The sequence below is a fragment of the Hylobates moloch genome, unplaced genomic scaffold (assembly GCF_009828535.3).
Source record: "Hylobates moloch isolate HMO894 unplaced genomic scaffold, HMol_V3 SCAFFOLD_1, whole genome shotgun sequence".
Taxonomy (NCBI): domain Eukaryota; kingdom Metazoa; phylum Chordata; class Mammalia; order Primates; family Hylobatidae; genus Hylobates; species Hylobates moloch.
This window is the reverse complement of record NW_026652276.1, coordinates 184,426,859-184,446,198: the sequence shown is the minus strand read 5'-3', so window position 1 is coordinate 184,446,198 and position 19,340 is coordinate 184,426,859. Positions and strand designations below refer to the sequence as shown.

At 38.3% G+C, this 19,340-nt stretch overlaps 1 protein-coding gene across 4 annotated transcripts in view; it reads left to right on the top strand.

The window, feature by feature from the left end:
• The window catches only part of RELN (reelin), a 543,089-nt gene that overhangs the window by 302,163 nt on the left and 221,586 nt on the right, over window positions 1-19,340 (top strand). For all 4 annotated transcript variants that reach the window (XM_058425556.1, XM_032761303.2, XM_032761302.2 and 1 more), the window contains exon 11: window positions 14,081-14,226. In XM_058425556.1, coding sequence (XP_058281539.1) covers window positions 14,081-14,226 — 146 coding nt within the window. The remainder of the gene's footprint in view (window positions 1-14,080; window positions 14,227-19,340) is intronic.

Below are 19,340 nucleotides of genomic sequence, written 5' to 3'. Positions count from 1 at the left end.
TTGGTGAACCCTCAACACAGGAACTCTCCTGATGCAAATGATTTGTTGCTTAACAAGTCAAACCCTAGTCATGTTGCTTTAATTTGAAAGTATAATAATTGACATTAGGAACAGGCATCATCTTTGCTCAATACAAGCAGTAAACCTTATGGAAATTTATTCTGATGCAGTCTGAAGTCATGGCTCCTTCAAGAGCCATGTATTTCTTTTGTATGAGTCTAGAAAAAAACATTCATCAGAATAGCGTATGTCATATCCCACTACCACTTGATTAAAAGAGGAATTTCTGCTGTCATTGTTCAACACTGGCAAGCAGATGCATAAACCCAGGAGACCTCGGGGCCTGGGATTCACATCATTTTGCCATGATGATCATTTATCATTTGGTCTGAGTACCCTTTATGGCATAAATGTATTTTCTGTTTCATTTTACAAGCCATTACACTAATCTAATTAGCTATTCGGTTTCTCATTGCATGTACTTTGGTTCTACCCATGATAAAAATGCATGAAGTGTGGTTTTGCTTCGGTACTAATTTTAATTATGTTACAACTTTATGTGGAATATGCTTTGCTTTGTGGTCCCTCATCCTACTCATAAGCTTTCCAATCACACGTTTGAGACTTGCTGAGTGACCTATGTCTATTAAGGGAAAAAAAATTATTGTAGTAATGATTTATAACGTTATCTTTGACTTGGCCGTTAAGTAGAAATTTTTCTCTGATGTTTCTTTTTAAAACTTCAAATATGCATTAATAAAATCTAAGAATTTGTCATTTTAATTCATTTACATGACTGCCCTTTTGTTTTTTGGTTCCACCATCTGAGAATGAAAGAATGGCTTTTGCCAAGTGATTTGGAATTCTAGAAATAAAAATTGTTTCTTTAGACTATATGCAACTTCTTTGTCAAATATTGTTTCTTTACTTGATGGCCTCTGAGGTGAAAACTAAATACAGCAAATTAGAAAGCATATCTCAGTGTTCCTATTGATCACGAGGTGTGTTTAAAACATTGCTTTATTTTGGACTTTTAGTTTTTGGAGTTGTATTTTTTCTTCAACCTACTCATTAAAAGTTTCCAAGATGGCCAGGCACAGAGGCTCATGCTTGTAATCCCAGCACTTTGGGAGGTCAAAGTGGGAGGATCACTTGAGGCCAGAAGTTTAAGACTTGCCTGGACAACATAGAGAGACCCTGTCTCTACAAAAATAAAAAAAGAAAATAGCCAGGCATGGTGGTGCACACCTGTAGTCCCAGCTACTCCAGAGGCTGAGATGGGACCATTGCTTGAGCTCAGGACTTCAAGGTGCAGTGAGCTGTGATCTGACAAAAAAAATTCCAAGGTGTTTCCATCTTGATTATCTCAGAGTATATCTAACAGCAATGCTTAATTATAAAATGGAGCTATTTACGGAAAAATTTCCAAGCACAAATAGGATTACCTTTGACCAAGTAATAAAAGCTACTTTTTATTGAACACTTACTCTTCTAGGCACTCACTATTCCAGACTCACACACACACATCATCATCGTCGTCGCCATCATCATCATCATCATCATCATCTCATTTAACTGGATCCTTATAAACCTGTAAAGAAGATGCTGTGTTAGTCCCATTTTTCATATGTGGAAAGTGGAGCATAGAGGTGTTAAATACCTTGTCCAAAATACATCTCTCACCAGTAGCAGGATAAGGATTCAAATCCAGGAACTGACTTTAGAACTCTTGCTCTCAGTTGCCACATAGCTTTGATCTCACAAGTAGTGAGTAACTGACATGCTTCTTGATTGTCTTGTGTTTCTTCCCAACATCCACCTGTTAAATTATCTGTGTGTTTTCTCCCCCATCACTCTCTGGCTGTAGGTTAAAAGATTCTTGTTTTTCTCACATCTCTTAATCTTGCTCCAGCTTTGTTCCGTGCGTACCACCTGTCCCTTCCTCCAGAGGACTGATTTTGTTATACATTACAGTTTAGCAAGTGCAGCCCAAGCACTGTTTGCTTCCCTTTCTTCCACATTGTAGCAGCTGATTTTGTTTTGAAAATTCTAGTTACTGGTTTATCTTAGGTACTGATGGGCAACCTATTGTGTATTTAAGGAAGTATTAAAATATTTCTCTTATGAAGGCAGGAGGTGTTTTCAGTAATCTACAGAGCAGGTGAAATAGAGTAGGGGCCTTGGAACAATAAAGAAAGAGAAATCAACAGTCTAATGTAGCCAACTGCCTGGCAAGATGTTGGAACCAAGGATCATCCAAAGGGATGCCACTGGCAAAAACTCTAGCATCATTCCTTAACACAAATTACATTATGCTGCCTCCATGCTTAAGACCTTTGATGACTTCCTATGTAGGCCTAGAGGATACAAGCCAAAATCCCTCACTTATAATTCAAGGCCCTTTCCAATTTTTATCTAGCCTAATTTTCTTTCTTTTTTTTTTAACCTTTTTTCATCCTTTATTTTTTATTTTTATTTTTTTATTTTGCTAGATTTTGTTATATTTCTTTTTTACATATACTTAAAAGTTCTGGGATACATGTGCAGAACATGCAGGTTTGTTACATAAGTATACGTGTGCCATGGTGGTTTGCTGCACCTATCAGCCCGTCATCTAGCTTCTAAGCCCCACATACATAAAGTATTTGTCCTAATGCTCTGTCTCCCCTTGACCCCCAACCCCCTGACAGGCCCCAGTGTGTGATGTTCCCCTCCCTATGTCTATGTGTTCTCATTGTTCAACTCCCACTTACGAGTGAGAACATGTGGTGCTTGGTTTTCTGTTCCTGTGTTAGTTTGCTGAGAATGATGGCTTCCAACTTCACCCATGTCCCTGCAAAGGACATGAACTCATTCTTTTTATGGCTGCATAGTATACCATGGTGTATATGTGCCACATTTTCTTTATCCAGTCTATCATTGATGGGCATTTGGGTTGGTTCCAAGTCTTTGCTATTGTAGTTAGTCATCCAGCCTAATTTTCATCCTCATCTCCTGATCCACTGTGCTTCAGTGTCACAAATACAACCAACTCAGAAATTCTCACTCTCATTCCTTTAGGTGTGGTTTTCCACATTTCTTTATTCCCTTCCTGGTAATTCCCCTCCAACTTTAGGGGCTCAGTTCAAATGCCATTGTCTCTGAGAAGTTTTGCATAGCTAATTTCTCCCTCCTCTTTGTGCTAGTGGAACCATTAAGTTGAAGAAACAGGACTTGTTGGGGTGGGGACAGGTGACAGAAAAAAATATGCCACTCTTTTTCCACTGGTCATTCAAATTTGCTGTGGCAGCTCCTTTATCCCTGCCCTCTTTGCATGAAACTAGGGTAGGTCCCAAGACTGCTGATAGACCAAAAGAGTCATCTAGTTACTGTAGTCTCCCAGATACCTCAGTTCACTATCAATATGATCAGTTAAGGATGATAATGCAAGCTCCAGATTTCATCCACAGCTGCTCACCTCCAGCGTAGGTCTCCTGCAGTAGAAATGGGGACAGTGGTCAGCTCCTTCTCCCTTCTCACTCACCACCCCCAATCCCAACTAGTTTCAGATCCTTAACCCTCCAGGGTTGGATCTGAAAGAAGAAGAAGAGGCAAGAGGCAGGTATTATTGTGAGCTGGCATTGATTCCTGGGCCTGGCAAGTGATCAAAACTGGCTTTCTGTTGAATCTACCAGTAGGTTCTCTGGAAATCCTCCCACTCTTCACCAAAGCTGGGGCTCACTCATCCCAAAGCATCTCTCAGGCAGATCATGCATGCTTCCTCTCTTAGCATTGCATCTCTGGCTAATGAATACAACATTTTTGTGCTGAGGGCTCCTTGCCCCTTCATGATCCCACTGGGGCAGGATCTCAGACAACCTAGAAAAGCTGGAAAAATATCAAGAGGATCTAGTTTATAAGGCAGGAAGATTAATTTTTAATTCAGTGATGACTTAAAGACACTGAAAATGTTATGAAAGGGACTGGAGATAACACAATTGTTAAAACTGGTCTGGGTTCAAATCCTGGCTTAACCATTTGTTAGCCATGTGGTCTTGGGTAAGCTATTTAACCTCTCAGTGTCCTTGCTTATAACAGGAATAATAATAGTATCCACCTCATGTTGTCATGACTAAATAAGAATATATTAAATAGTAAATACTGTTAAAGTATAGTAGTTTTATTAACTACAAATGATTTTTTATTTTTATTTATTTTTAGTTTTTATTGTTATTTTTTGAGACAGAGTCTTGCTCTGTCACCCAGACTGGTGTGCAGTGTCATGATCTCATCTCACTGCAGCCTCCACCTCCCAGATTCAAGTGATTCTTGTGCCTCAGCATCCTGAGTAGTTGGGACTACAGGCATGTGCCACCATGCCCGGCTAAGTTTTGTACTTTTAGTAAAGATGGGGTTTCGCCATGTTAGCCAGGCTTGTCTCAAACTTCTGACCTCAAGTGATTCACCCACCTCGGCCTCTTAAAGTGCTGGGATTGCAGGTGTGAGCCACTGCTCCTGGCCTACGAATGACTTTTTTAATGCTACTGTCAATAAAACAAGGGAATACACAGAGTAGCGAGTATGTAAACTCTCCACTGCTGATCTTGAAAATAATGTTGACAGTGGTAGGTCAAATAGAAAAGAGAAAAATAAACCATTGTCATTCACAGTCATGTTACTCTTGTCTTCTTTAGATATTTCTTTCTGTTTTTCGGGGGTTTGGGGGGACTATCTAAACCATTTCATCTGAGCCTATTCTTGTTTATCTCAAGTAGGGCAGAATGATATAAGACCAAATAGTTTCAGATATAAGACCAGATAGTTTCAGATAGAGTAATTAGCTTCAGGACTTTATATGATTTGGAGAATTGCAATTATAGGTCACAAGTTTAAATCGGCCCTGGGTTGGTAGAAGGCTTTACCATCTGTTGGCTTTTTTAGTGATTAATATGAAATAGATGTATAACACTATCAGCTTTTAATGTAGAACCTGGCCTTATATTTGTTGTGCTTTTTGAATTGGGGTTGGAAAGCTGAGGAAGACTGTAAATGGTTACAGAATTAATCTATTCTTCTATGTCACCATCTGTTTCTCCTCCTTTCTTTTTCCAAGTCCATGGCCTTGCCTGACTCATCTTGCAGTGTTTCTACAGAGAACTTCCCATGTGGAAGAAAAGGTGTACCATATTCCTATCCTGCTTCTAATTACCATCATAATTTTTTATTTCCCACAAATCCCTAAGCAGCCCTTTGTTCACAACCAAGGAGGTAGGGCTTTAAATACCAATAAATATAGTGCTACAAGTTCAAAAGCTCCCCAGAGCCCCACCCTCATTAGTAATCTCCCAGAGTAAGCAGCTCATGCACTCAGCAAAGGAAGGTGCCTGAAACTCACTCAGTATCAAATCACCTGTCACAACTGTTGTTTATGATGATTTTGCCCTCTTTCACAGAATATTGTATCCTTCTTTGTACTTGTGTATATGATTTCTAGAATAATCAAGTATTTTTTTCCAGCTGCTCCTATTCTAAAGATAAGGGGTACACTGTATCAGCTCATCATCTTCAGTTACTAGAATAGCTGTTCCTGCCATGGCAGGGCCTCTGTCGTGTGATTGTGGGTGGGTGTTCCACATTTAAGAACGAAAGGCACATTCTTCCTACCTGTAGTGGGGGAATGATTAATCTCAAGGAACATCTAGTGCACCAGCTCTGTGAGAATGGTCTTGGTTTTGCCATCAAGGATTAAAGGCTATGAACTGATTTTTTTTTTCACTCCTTCCATTTGAGACATATAGTAACAAGATTCAGCATATCACCTTGGGCAGAATTTTCATATCCAGGAATGATACTTGCAGTGGCGTGAACATTACATAGATACTGGATAGTGATTAATAATAATAACAATAGTCGGCCAGGCGCGGTGGCTCATGCCCGTAATCCCAGCACTTTGGGAGGCCGAGGCGGGCGGATCACGAGGTCAGGAGATCGAGACCACGGTGAAACCCCGTCTCTACTAAAAATACAAAAAATTAGCCGGGCGTGGTGGCGGGCGCCTGTAGTCCCAGCTACTCGGAGAGGCTGAGGCAGGAGAATGGCATGAACCTGGGAGGCGGAGCTTGCAGTGGGCCGAGATTGCGCCACTGCACTCCAGCCTGGGCAACAGAGCAAGACTCCGTCTCAAAAATAATAATAATAATAATAATAATAACACTAGTAGTAAATGATAATGATAGTAGAAGTATTGATAGCATTTCATGAATGCTTTGTAGATGCCAGCACCATGAGGAAGATCTTGCCATCCAGTTTTATACCTAGAGTAGATGATCATTTTGTGTCTGTAAAATCCCTGGATGCTCAGTGTTCAATTTTCCTTAGTCACTCTTGAAACATCTAGGCAAGTCCATCGAAGTCATCTCTTCCCAAGTCCTCAAATACAATACACATCCTGCAATCTGAGAATATTCTTAATTTTAAGTTGAAAGAAAAACATTAGATGTAAGTTTTCAGAGGGTCAGCCTGGAGCTGCTGCAGCTGCCTGCTTTCCACAAGTTATCATCAAGAGCTGCAAAGGTCAGTGAAGCACGTCACAGAGAACCCAGGGACAAATGATTTGGAAAGAACTGTGAGCAGGGCTTTTTGTTTTTGTTTTTCTGTTTTCCTCATCCTTTAATAGTACCCCATGAAGCAGTGTTTCTGAATGGATCAATATGCCATGGAAGTGAATATTGGTCTGGCAGCTGCTTCATTTTATTTGTTTACGCTCATCTTTGGTGGCAGCCAAAATTTTTATTTTGAAAGCATGAATCATCCTTGAACACTTGGTGTGTGTGTGTCTGTGTGGGTGTGTGTCTGTGTTTTCAAAAGAGAAAGAAAGAGTGCTTTGCTCATTCACAGTTAATAAATGTTTATATCTGCTCAGCTATCCTGGTTACCCTCAGCTTGCAAAGGCATAAATCACTGGCTTCTGTCAACTCTGGAATTGACCTACAGATTAAATGCATATCACAGTGAGATAGGTACTTTCCACAAATTTTTTTTATTTTTAAGAAATCTTCCCACTCTGATTGCTGTGCCTGCACCTACTAATCTTTTTCTGTTTATTACCCTAGTTCATTGTGTGGATAGCAAAGAATTCCAGATTACCTTTTCTACACATTTATGTCAACTTTTTTAAAGAAGTAAATCAGCACTAAATGTCTGTGTACTCTGTTTCTCCTTTAGAATAGGCTGTGATTTGGTCACATGTATTTAAAACAAATTTTATTTTTTAAAAAAGTAATTTGTTAAATTTTGCAAACTAATATCAAAGATTTGGAGTAACTAAATTACTGAATTTAGAAGGGTCATATCTTAATGTTTCCTCTACTACTACTACTTTGAATTTGACTGCCTCCCCTTTATTACCTTTACTATTGATAAATATACAATAATAAAGACAATTTTTCTAGTTTAACAAACATCAAAAGGCCCTAATGAAGACAGCAGACATTAGGTAAATCAACAACCCATTAAGGGGAAGCATTAAATCTCAACACAAGAGTCTATTAATTTTCTGTTGCTTTTGTACCTTATGCATTTGCCAAATTCATTGTCCCAGTGGACACTAGGCAAGTCTCCAGTCCTGAATAAGAACTGAATCTTTTATTCTGGGCTTCTGCTGTCACCCATCTAGTACTGTTGTCACAATTGCTGAACCATCGATGGAGAAAAAAGGTCATTATATCAAATTATGGAAAAAAATGTAATTTGTCTGAAAAATTTAGCCTTAACACAAGTTAAGGCTAATGAAAAAAATCTAAGACAAATGGTGAAAGGGAAGATCACACTCAAGGTAGAATTCACCTTTAAACCTACTTCTTGGGAATATAACCCCCTGGCACAGCAATACTATCATACCTAATTCATCTTCCATGCAATGTTCGATTGGACCCCTCAGAAAAAAGGTTTTAGCAATTCACTTGATGATTTTATATTCTGTCAATATACAGGACAAATAAGAGAAAATCAGATTTACTTTTCAGAAATGTGCTTTGCATTATCACTCTACTGGAAACTATCTAATGTGTAACTTGAGGGATTTGAGTGGTGGCTTTCTAATGAGGATAAACCTGAGCTCAGTTAGACTTGTGGCTAGCCCATGTTCCCATGTCTGTTTTCATTAAGAATCAGAATGTTAACTATGATTTCCTGGCCAGATTCCAGCATGGTTAATTGCATGCTGTCTACCTAAATTCCCTTTGCTTGGGATGTTCTTCACTTTGGATCATATTCCTCTTATTGTCATGTTTCCCCCAAGAGGTGGGTACATGATATTGTAGAATGAGCCAGAATATAATTTGTTAAGCTAATAAGAGTACTTTGGGGCTGAAGGGTTAAATGTAAGTAGTGTGCTTTTCACAATTCCCCCCAATGAGGCCTATTTGTACAGTAATTAATGTGGAATAACATTAGTGAAACATGGAAATGAGCCAGATCGCCCTGACAAGAGTGACAATAGCACAGAAACAACTAATTTTGATAATTTATACAGAAAATAATCATTTAAACAAATATGCAGAAGCTCCCTGCCTAATGTATCTTTTGCCTTATTTATTTGGTCTGAGGCTGACACATTCAATCACTAATTGAGTTAACACAATATTCAGTAGGTGAAATTTATTCCAAATGAACATTAAAAACATAGTTACAGTTTCTGTCATCTTTGTACCTAGCATGGCACCTAGCACAATAGCTTGCATAGTGACATACATTCATTAAAGTAAGGTTTGTTAATGAATGAAGATGGGGGCAAAAAAAAAAAAAAAATCAGGAGGGAAATAGTGTTTACAAATTTCCTAAGACTCAGCAGTCTATAGGCACGTTCCCTGCAGTATTTTATCTAATGCTCACAATTATCTCCATTTCACAGATGAAAAAACAGAGGCTCGGAGATGCCAAATGGCTTCCCCAAGATCAAACAGCTTTAACTTTCAAAGCCAGGTTTATTTTACTATAAAACCCAACCACTCCATGTTATCTTGCAGCCTCCCACACTGTGCCTGGCATCTTTGCCCTTAATTTGAGGAGGCAAGTCTGAAAACCTCCAACACTGTGAAAGTCAAGTTGATCCCCAAAGACAAGGTTAACAACTGCCCTTTGGAATTTTACATTGTTATTCTGCCTCTCATTACTCCAATTCAAATCTGTCACTATTGCCATTTTTGAGCTGTCATAATTATTGCCAAGTAATTACATACTTGTCACAAAATATACCATAAATTTAATCTTTAAAAACCGTAGTACAAAGTAGTTCAAATGTGTTTAATGAATCCAGAAACTAATGAGAAAAAAACACTCTTTAAGCTCCCTAAAATTACTCACCATGGTTGAATCTATTGTGTTGACTAGAGAAAATGCACTTCAGCCCTCCTGCACCTGGACTGTATTTATAGCCAAGTTTTCAGTTTTTTAACTGACATTAAATTCCTAGAAATTGAATGTGTGGAAAATGATAGAAATTTATTTTGCCTCATGAAAGAAATCGTTCTCTTTCTATTTTAATTTTTCTTTTAATATAGCATGAAAGTCTATACCTTTAAAGTCTGTTGAACTGGGATGTAGGAAATATGTATTTCTGTATGATAATGGGTATAGCATAGTAAAAGACTTGAAAAACACAATAATATGTAGACTATAAATTAGTCAATTTCCAATAGCTCTAGCACACATCTCACTTTAATACAGAAATTCCTATACCAAGATATTTTATTTCCAGCCAGCCAGTGGCTAATTTATGACTCTGCCAACAATGCCATTTTAATTAATTTTATTCATCTTATTTCTCTTTCCTCTGTTCCTCATATCTCATCTGTTTGCATTGCCTAGATTTTAATTAAAAAACCTCTCCTCTCTAAGGAGCAATCTGAAGTGGCAAAAATAATCACTTAAAATATTACAGTCATTAAAAAATTGGCCGTGGTGGAAGCCATGCATTTTCAATTTTCCTACAAATGATGTTTTAGCTTCCTTTTAAAGCGCACTTTGTATTTGAATTGTCTGCCACCAGCCAGCTTGGCTATCAAAAATGGTCTTCCAGCTGGGTGGGCTGAGTGACAACTCCTTAATGGAGGAAATGGATGGCTCTCTGCTCATGTGGAGGGGAAGGCATACCAGGCAGATTTCATTCCATCTGCCACCAGCTCTCAGCAAGCTGGCATTGCCCAAATGCCCAATATCCTCATTCCAACAAAAAGGATATCGTCAAAAAATAAATGGTAAGTCTACAGATGCCTGAAGGAATCATCAGGGTCATTAGACCCCAGGGAGATCATATTAAGAGGTGCCTCGGTGTTCATCTTTGGTGAAAACCTAGTAAAACAATGGTGGAGGCAAATGTAAGCACTTTTACAAGTACAGAGGTGAAGTCATTAACATTTTCAGCAGAGTATGGGGAGCAACCTTAGAAAACTGCTATCCTGAATTGTGGCCAAGGACTTGTTATATTGAGGAATTTGCACTGATGTTTCCTGTTGATGATTTTCTGAATGGCAAATTCTTGTCACTTAGTTACACTGTGTTCTGCTTGTCAAGTAAAGGAAATCCATTTAGTGGCAAAGTAGGAAAATGTCTTTAATTGACAAAGAGAAACACATAAGAGCCATACTTAAGGGACTTTAGAAATCGGTAATCTACTAGTACTTAGAAGCATAAAGTGTATGTCATTGATCAAGGCTAAAATAATGAAACAAGTACAAACAAGTATAATTATGTAATAATGTACATTAGGAGTGCTAGAAATAGAAATAAAAATTTAAAACCAGCTGCAGAATTTATACCTTTATTTTACCCCAAATGCTTAGTTGCTTGATATATAGTCACCATATGTCAATCAAAAGCTGTGGCTCAGGAAATCACATGTGATTTAGAATCATCTGCTAAAGAAAACCTGGTAGATTTTCATGATGCTCAAAATAAAATAGTTCTGAATTCCAAAAATTCTTGTTTTTTTCATATCAAGAGCTCGTGTATCTTACAAAGTTACACATTTAATTGGTTTTGAAGTTGTTTAGATTTTAATTGTTATTGCATATAAATGATAGGAGTTCGAATAGATGTTGAACAAAAATAGCTGGGTATTAAAATTGAGACCAATTTTTAAAAATTCTTTTCATACTTTCAATGAATGTTTCATCTGGATTTTTAACATAGTAGATCGATTTTATACAATGCAAACTTATCTGTAAGAAAAGTGGCATCAGACATCTTGCATTAAGTTTTTCTGTTTTAGGAGAATATTTGGTAATCTGCCAAAATTTGGAGGAGGGCTTTTAAAGTTCTAATTAATGATTCAGTCTGCCCTGAAAGATGAATGAATGTTTGCAGTATTTTTGCCTGTTGTATTTTGGGACATATTCCATGCATGTTACTAAAGGTTTTAAGTCGATCCAAAGAATTTTAATGACTATTCTGATGAAAAATAGTTGAAAATAGATTGAAATGCTCTTCTATTTTTCCATCACCTTTGCTAGGCATATGGAATATAATAGCATGTTTTTGAAAAAATATGTATATTTAGAAATAATGATTATTTTGTAGCACTTAGAAGTTTCAAAATGCATTTCCTCATACATTATTTGTGCCACTAACAACACCTTTAGCAAGTAGATATTATTGGTTCCATTCTGCAATCTGAGAAACTGAGGCCTAGAGGGGTTAAATGGCTTCTGCAAAAACATGGAGCCATTAAGTAGAGAAAATGTATTTCAACACGCTTTCTAATCCCAATCCTGAAACTCCTTGAGGGATTTCAGTCCTTATCATCTTGATTGTTTTTGGTTTGCAATTTTTATTCTTTTCCAATCTTAATTTCTTCAATTCATGTAGGTGCTGAATTTAATTGAGTTAGATTCTAGGGGAAAGCACAAGCAATGCCTAACCAAAGAAGCCATGGATTCTCATTCAGAGCCAGAAATGCAGATAGAAAGCAAGCAAGGACCAGGGACACTATCTCAATCTGAATGCATTCAGGCATAAATTTGTAGTTTGGAGAGCATCTAGGAAGCAGGCTAATTCCAAGACACCAAGCCCGCTGTGACCAATCCTAAAACAGAATTAACATGAAATTCTAACTTGTCTTGTAATTGATTTAGGCATTCTCAGAATGAGAACTCTAATATGGCCCCCTGCTCTGGCTAAGGCTCCAAAATACAAGGCCTATGATTATCACCTCCTTAGAAAGAAATGGAGACTCAGTACACGCATTGCTCTCAAATAGCTCAGGAATTCACTGGTTTCACAAAGACCATCCCCAGTTTTACAGGCCCAGTATACTATGGGCTCATATATCCTTAAAAGAGCATTTTATCACTGCAAACCTTGAGAACACTGGGTTCTATTCAGAATGGCAGAGGTAGAAATCATATCTTGATCTCCTTAGCATGGTGAGGAGCAGAGCAAGCCATCTGTAGCTGTGTGGGTTCTGTGCATCTCCAGACCCTGCTTCCTATAGAGTGACAGTCCCATCTTGCTAAGAGATAGAGAACATCCAGCCACCTCCCGCTGATGGATGGCTGCTTCCTTTGGGTGTGTCGCAGCCTTTCTTTGGTAATATGTCACTCTATTAAGACTCAAGAGAATATTCAAAGAGCAATATTTCACTCCCCTCCACACCCAAAAGTCACTTATTATGATTTTCAAATATTATGTACCATACATAATTTTATATGCTATACTTTTATAGGATTGGCAGCACAGTAGATTTATTTACACCAACATCACCAAAAACATTGAGTAATGTATCATGCCGTGACGTTATGATAACTATCACATCACTAGGTGATAGAAATTTTTCAGCTCCATTATAATATTATAGGACCACCATTGTATATGCGGTCTGTCATTTACTGAAACATTGTTATGTGGTACATGACTGTATGTGTCTTAGAAAATCATGTTATATATCTTAGGCATACACAATAAATTTATCTTTTTAAAAAAATATAATTACCTTAAAAGGTATTTCCATGTCATTCACTCATTCGTTTGTTGAACCATTTAACAAATATTTTCTAATGCCTGCTGTATGCCAGGCACTGTGCTAAGACCTGGAATATAACAAGGAACAAAATGGACATTGTCCTTGCCCTATAGAACTCACAGTCCTTGGGCATGACTGATAGGTTTTGTCCAGTTGGTTTTTTTCATCTCTGTTTCATTTTAAGAGTATATAAAACTTAAAAGAATGTTTGATGTTTCATGTATAGCATTTCTCTTTTTATTTCTCCTTTTTATTGTTTTAGCTTCCCATGACCAGCCCCAAGCATTTCTCTATATATGACTTATTACCAAAAAATGTTAATGCAAACTTATAATAATTTTTTAAAGTAACTAACATTTACTATCTCCAAAGTTTGATCTTGCCTTTATTCTCTTCAAGCTGAAAAAAATGTCATTAGAAAAAGTATCACAAGAAATATATTTTCTTTATTTTTTATGTGTTCTTTTGGGGATTAACAAAGTTCATAGTTTCTCAGTTCCTCATTTGGGACAGCATGCACTTTTTAGGTCTGGTTAGAAACTTTTACTCAGAAACTGGTTGAGAATATGTGATTATATCTGGGTTTACTTTGACCTTTTCTGCATTGCATGTTTAGATTAGCTGGCTGTTCTACTCATATTCCATTTACAGATAAATTGCGAAAGACTTGAATGGCAAGTAAGAAATATATGGAATATTGAAAAGGTCAATGCTATTTAGCCGATAACCACAGAATTTAAAATACATGACAAGTCATTATCAAATTTAATTCCCACAACAAGGACAGTGGTAAAGATGGGAAATTATTCCAATTAAAATATTCTTGTTTCATATTGAAGACAGAGATAGCAAAGCTCAAATGCCCTCTTGACTCCTTTTTTTGTGATAACTTAATAAGTTAGAAAGAAATTGTAATTGAATTAAACAAGGCAAAAAAGAGGTAACAAGCTCTTTTGATTTGAGAGTCCATCATAGAGGAGCTAATATAATAACTTTTCTAAAAACTCTAATTATACATGAGTAAGACAGATACAGCTACAAAACCAATTCAACAGCCACCCCATGCTCTCTTTTCAACTACAGCATAGCTGTCAGTCCGATGGAAACTCCATTTATTTCCATGGAAATGAAGGCAGCGAGTTCAATTTTGCCACCACCCGGGATGTAGATCTTTCCACAGAAGATATTCAAGAGCAATGGTCAGAAGAATTTGAGAGCCAGCCTACAGGGTAAGTAATTGCTATCTCCCATGCTGTGTACGTAGCACTTACATTTATTCTACTGGACATGTTTTAAATGCATATTGTTAAATGGCCAAAGCATACTTAGATCAATAGTGATGATTCTTATCGTAGACAAGCCAAAAGGGGTGCACTTACCCTAAAGATTCTAAGTTTATAATTAGCTATTTTTTGCATATTAAAAATTTGTGATTGCAAATGCTTTTAACTTCACTTGACTCACTTATATCTCATTTTAGTTTATTCAGCTTTTACTAGGAGAAAGGTTTTTTTCCCAATGTTTATAGAATACAAAATCTTTCCACTACTGTTATATTGAGATTTTCATTTGTCTTCCTGGGGTCTGAGATTTATAGATGCTGCTACCTGATTTTCATTGGAATGTGGCTTTGATCTATAAAAATTGTTTCGGGGATAAAATTTATCTTTCAGAGATTTATAAAGGGGGAATTTGGGACTGAGGTTGAAATAGAGGAGACCTGAAGCAGTGAGCATTGTTTGATGGTAGTGTTTTCTTGCTGTTCTGAGCTGTGTGCCTTCTTCTGGGTCTTAAGTCCCTAAGATATATCCTACTAATTGGACAACACTTACAGAAGTTCAAGTTGAAAAAAAATTAATAAGATTAGAAACTCAAACCCCATAACGTGGTATGAATTGGAGGTAAATTTATGTTTTGTAACACTGTGATAAGGATGAATGATATTAACATTAAATATAATTTCATAATGAATATGAAATAGCAATAATTTAACTATCGACTGAGAAACTTTTCCATAATACAACATTTGAGGTATAGTCATGTCACTCTGATCTCAACAAATTAAATCAAAACTGATTAAACTTCGAAGTCCCTGAGTGGCAAGATGGCTAGTATTGCTCTTTTGCGCTCCCTGTCCTGTGCCTTGCCCAAGAACGTCATTCAGACCCAGTAAGACTCTTCCATTCTCTCTCCCAGAAGGGCCCCTCTTTTTTAGCTTGTTTTATCCTCAAAGCTTGTCTATGAAAGACACAAAGATTCTTACCCTCAGCCTGAGCCACACTGCCACTGTGACTCTTTGCTGCCACAATGGGGTCTTTGACTGTCAAACGCTGAATTTCTACTGCAGTTGACCCAGCCCTGCTCCTCCCTGCCTCAGGGAAGTGGCTCAGGTCCAGCCTGTGGCACAGCAGGCTAAGCCTCTGCAGAAGGCTGAGACTCTGAATGACTCCACCCACTCAGGGCCTACTGACCTGTGCAGGCCCAGCACCAAGGCTCAGTCCTTTAGCCCACAGGGCCTTTTCTGACATTCCTGACACCCTGAAGTTCCATGTGCAGTACAGCTCCATTGTCTCCTTGAGACACCAGAAACCACTGTTTCTCATTTTAGCCTCTAGGATCTCCCCAGGGTCGGGCTGGAGAGACCCTAGAGGGAAAAAAAAGGAACAGTGGTTTCTGGTCCCTTCTAGCTCTTGTAAGAAGGATCTACTCCCCTCCCAGATCAAAGAGCTTTGGTGGAGTCCAGGGCTTTGACAATGCACAGAAGGCTTTCTACCTATCTTCTGGAGATAACGGATCACCAGCATATCAGTTCTTTCTGACTGCTGATAAAAAAAAAAAAAAGACCAATTCAACTCCCTTTCCTGATTATTGAGCTTGATCACAGATGAGAGGATCCAAATGTTGAGGCACAAGAGATTCATTTACTCCCACGCTTTCATCTCTCCACGCTAATTCCATCCATATATCAGGGATAAATCACCCTCTTCAGGGAGTCCCAGAGCCCCTGGGGACTCAGATGATTCCCCAGTGTTAACCAGCCCCCATCCCATTAAAGAAGAGCTAAAGAGATGCGTTTCCTCTCCAGGAGTACCATTCTGATACACACATAAATACCAATCTGTCTCTTTCTCCCCTCCTCCCTCTCCTTCTCACCCTCCACTTCTCTTTCCTTCTCTGTGTGTGCCTGTATCTTCCAAGAAAAATCAGTGTTTTAAATGTAACTTGCTCTTATTGTTTGGGGGGGCGGGAAATAAAATTTATTTTTACCTATGGCCTTCATACCAGCTGTTCTCTCTCCCAAGATGCCCCCCATCTTCTTAGTTTATTCCATTAGCAAAGCCTGTCTATAAAAGGACCCCAGAAACTCCTTAGTAAAAGAATGAATAAATAGTCCATTCAGCTCTATATGAGTAACACTTGTGGAGACTTGGTACAAAAACATGGAAAACCCCTTCATGAAGTAAGCTTAGAAAGGAATTGACTTGATATTAGAAGAAACCAAGCATAGTTTAGAAGATTAATGTACTAGTCCAGAAACATAGCTGGCAAAAATTATATATTCCAATTAACAGATCAGACATTCTGCTTTCATAGAGCACAAATAATATAAGAGAATTTTTGGCTACAAATAAATCGATCATTCCCCCCAAACAAAAAAAAAAAACTAAAACTATTTATGCCTGAAAAAAGAGCTGAAGTCAATATGGACACAGAGGAACATCAGAGGAAATTCCATTAACCAAATGACTCAGGTGGTTTTAATTATGCTCTTTGGACAATTCTCAGGACTGAAGATTGACCAGGGTTTTGGTCACAGTTAAGAAGCTGGTACTTCCAGGCTATGGCATTGTCAGCAGATTTCTGTTCCAATAAGATATAATAATGTGCTTGAGAAAAGCACCGTACCACTCTCATTGCTCTGCAATTAATTTATCTAAATTCTAAAAGTGGTGTAATTCTTCTAGCAATCACACCTTAGACTTATTTGTGGCTTTTGGCCAGGACATCAGGCTACACCCCAGAATTACTTCATTCATGCTGTCATCTGGTGGCCCAGCTATGAAGTTGGCATTATGTTATACAGTATAAAAGGATAATGAGAAGACCTAGTATTTTCTGTTTTGAGTGATGATAAAAATGATAGTTTAATCCATAGTGTTTTGTGTGCTTGTATGTGTTGGGGGCTGGGGGGCCCGCACTCCCACCTGGTCCCAAGTGTTGCTTTATTGGTCCAGGAAAGAATGCCGATATAATAATTTTTAGTCACAGATTGAATTTTTTTTAAAAGTCACAAAATCAAATTAATGTGAAGCATGTTTACCTAGGGTAAGAGCTGACAAAGAAAAACAGATTAAAAATTTGGTAGTGAAATTCTTGATGTGTTCTGTTTTCTCTGCTCAGTTTATCAAATATTTGTCTCATTCTTCTTTCATCCACCACCACCCACACAAACAGTTTATCATGGTAAGCTCGTCTGCTAAAATAGATAGAAAACATAGATGGCAAATCCTCACTCATTCAAGGGTGGCCAGTTGAATTGATTGAATTCTACTGCTTTGAGTTCACTTTTTTTTTTTTTTTTATTTTTTGAGACGGAGTCTCGCTCTGTCGCCCAGGCTGGAGTGCAGTGGCGCAATCTCAGCTCACTGCAAGCTCCGCCTCCCGGGTTCACGCCATTCTCCTGCCTCAGCCTCTCCGAGTAGCTGGGACTACAGGCGCCCGCCACCACGCCCGGCTAATTTTTTGTATTTTTAGTAGAGACGGGGTTTCACCGTGGTCTCGATCTCCTGACCTCGTGATCCGCCCGCCTCGGCCTCCCAAAGTGCTGGGATTACAAGCGTGAGCCACTACGCCCGGCCCTGAGTTCACTTTTTTAAGAAATAAAAAATTATTAATGTGGATATAATGCTTTCATCTCTTTAGCAGTGTTTTTCTTCCATAAGAATCATGAGAGAGAAAAAAGAGTATGCACTCCTCTCTAATAACGTTTCCAAAAGACAATATGAATGGCAAGGAAGAAAAGAGAGCCAGTAAGCCATTATGGCTTTTTTGGGAAACCGCTTTCCCAATTATCCATATTTTCCCACCATTTGAATTAAAGTATTTTATCTCAGATCACAAGGATGCAAGAGCTGTGTGCCTTTCATATCACTTAGCTGTCCGAAATCCAATGTTGATAGGTTTATTTTTTTAAGTGGGATTTTAAAGTTTTTTTTTCTTTTTTCTAAAGAAGACACATCTGTTACTTCAGCAAGGGAGAAACTTTAATAGATACACTGATAATTTATGTGAGTCTTTCTGAACTTTGGCTTAACCTTACAAACACATCATTTAATTAGCAGCTACCACATCTCACTTAGCTGAGGCTGTCTTTAGGTGGAAGGCAGCTATGTAGAACATTGCTATAATATGGAATTTGTATATTTGCCTTTCATCCCAAACGTAAACATTATATGCTTTTACTATTCAAACACCTTTTTAAAAAAATCTGTTTAACTGCTATTACCACAATATTCGTGCTAAAGAGAAACTCCACAAATGTAACGAATATTAAAAGCTGGAATCAAGACAGTATGCTGTAGTCTTCCCCACCTGCCCCAAATCCTTGGAAATGACAGAAAATGAGCAAATGAGTCTATAATGACACTAAAAAACAAGAAAGCGACCTGTAGTTGGACCAGAGAGAGGAGGGATCTGATGGAAGGAGGTAGACAATAGCCCAGAACACATGTTGAATGAAGACACTACAAAAAGCGTCTCAGTATTGCTCCAGGTCATGGATGCTGCATGCAGGAATCAGGGTGGAGCTATAAGGACTGCTAAGTAGGTGAACCCCTCACTACACCTACTTCTTTTTTTTTTTTTTTTTTTTTTTTTAGACAGATTCTCGCTCTGTCGCCCAGGCTGGAGTGCAGTGGTGCTATCTCAGTTTACTGCAACCTCCGCCTCCTGGGTTTCAGTGATTCTCGTCTCTCAGCCTCCCCAGTAGCGGAGAGTACAGGCATGCACCACCACGCCCAGCTAATTTTTGTACTTTTGGTAGAGATGGGATTTCACTATGTTAGCCAGGCTCATCTTGAACTCCTGACCTAAAGTGATCTGCCCGCCTCGGCCTCCTGAAGTGCTGGGATTACAGGCGTGAGCCACCATGCCTGGCCCTCACTACACCCACTTCTTTTTGTTGTTGTTGTTGTTATTATTATTATTATTATAATACTTTAAGTTCTGGGTTACATGTGCACAGTGTGCAGGTTGGTTACAGAGGTATACAGGTGCCATGGTGGTTTGCTGCACCCATCAACCCGTCACCTACATTAGGTATTTCTCCTAATGTTATCCCTCC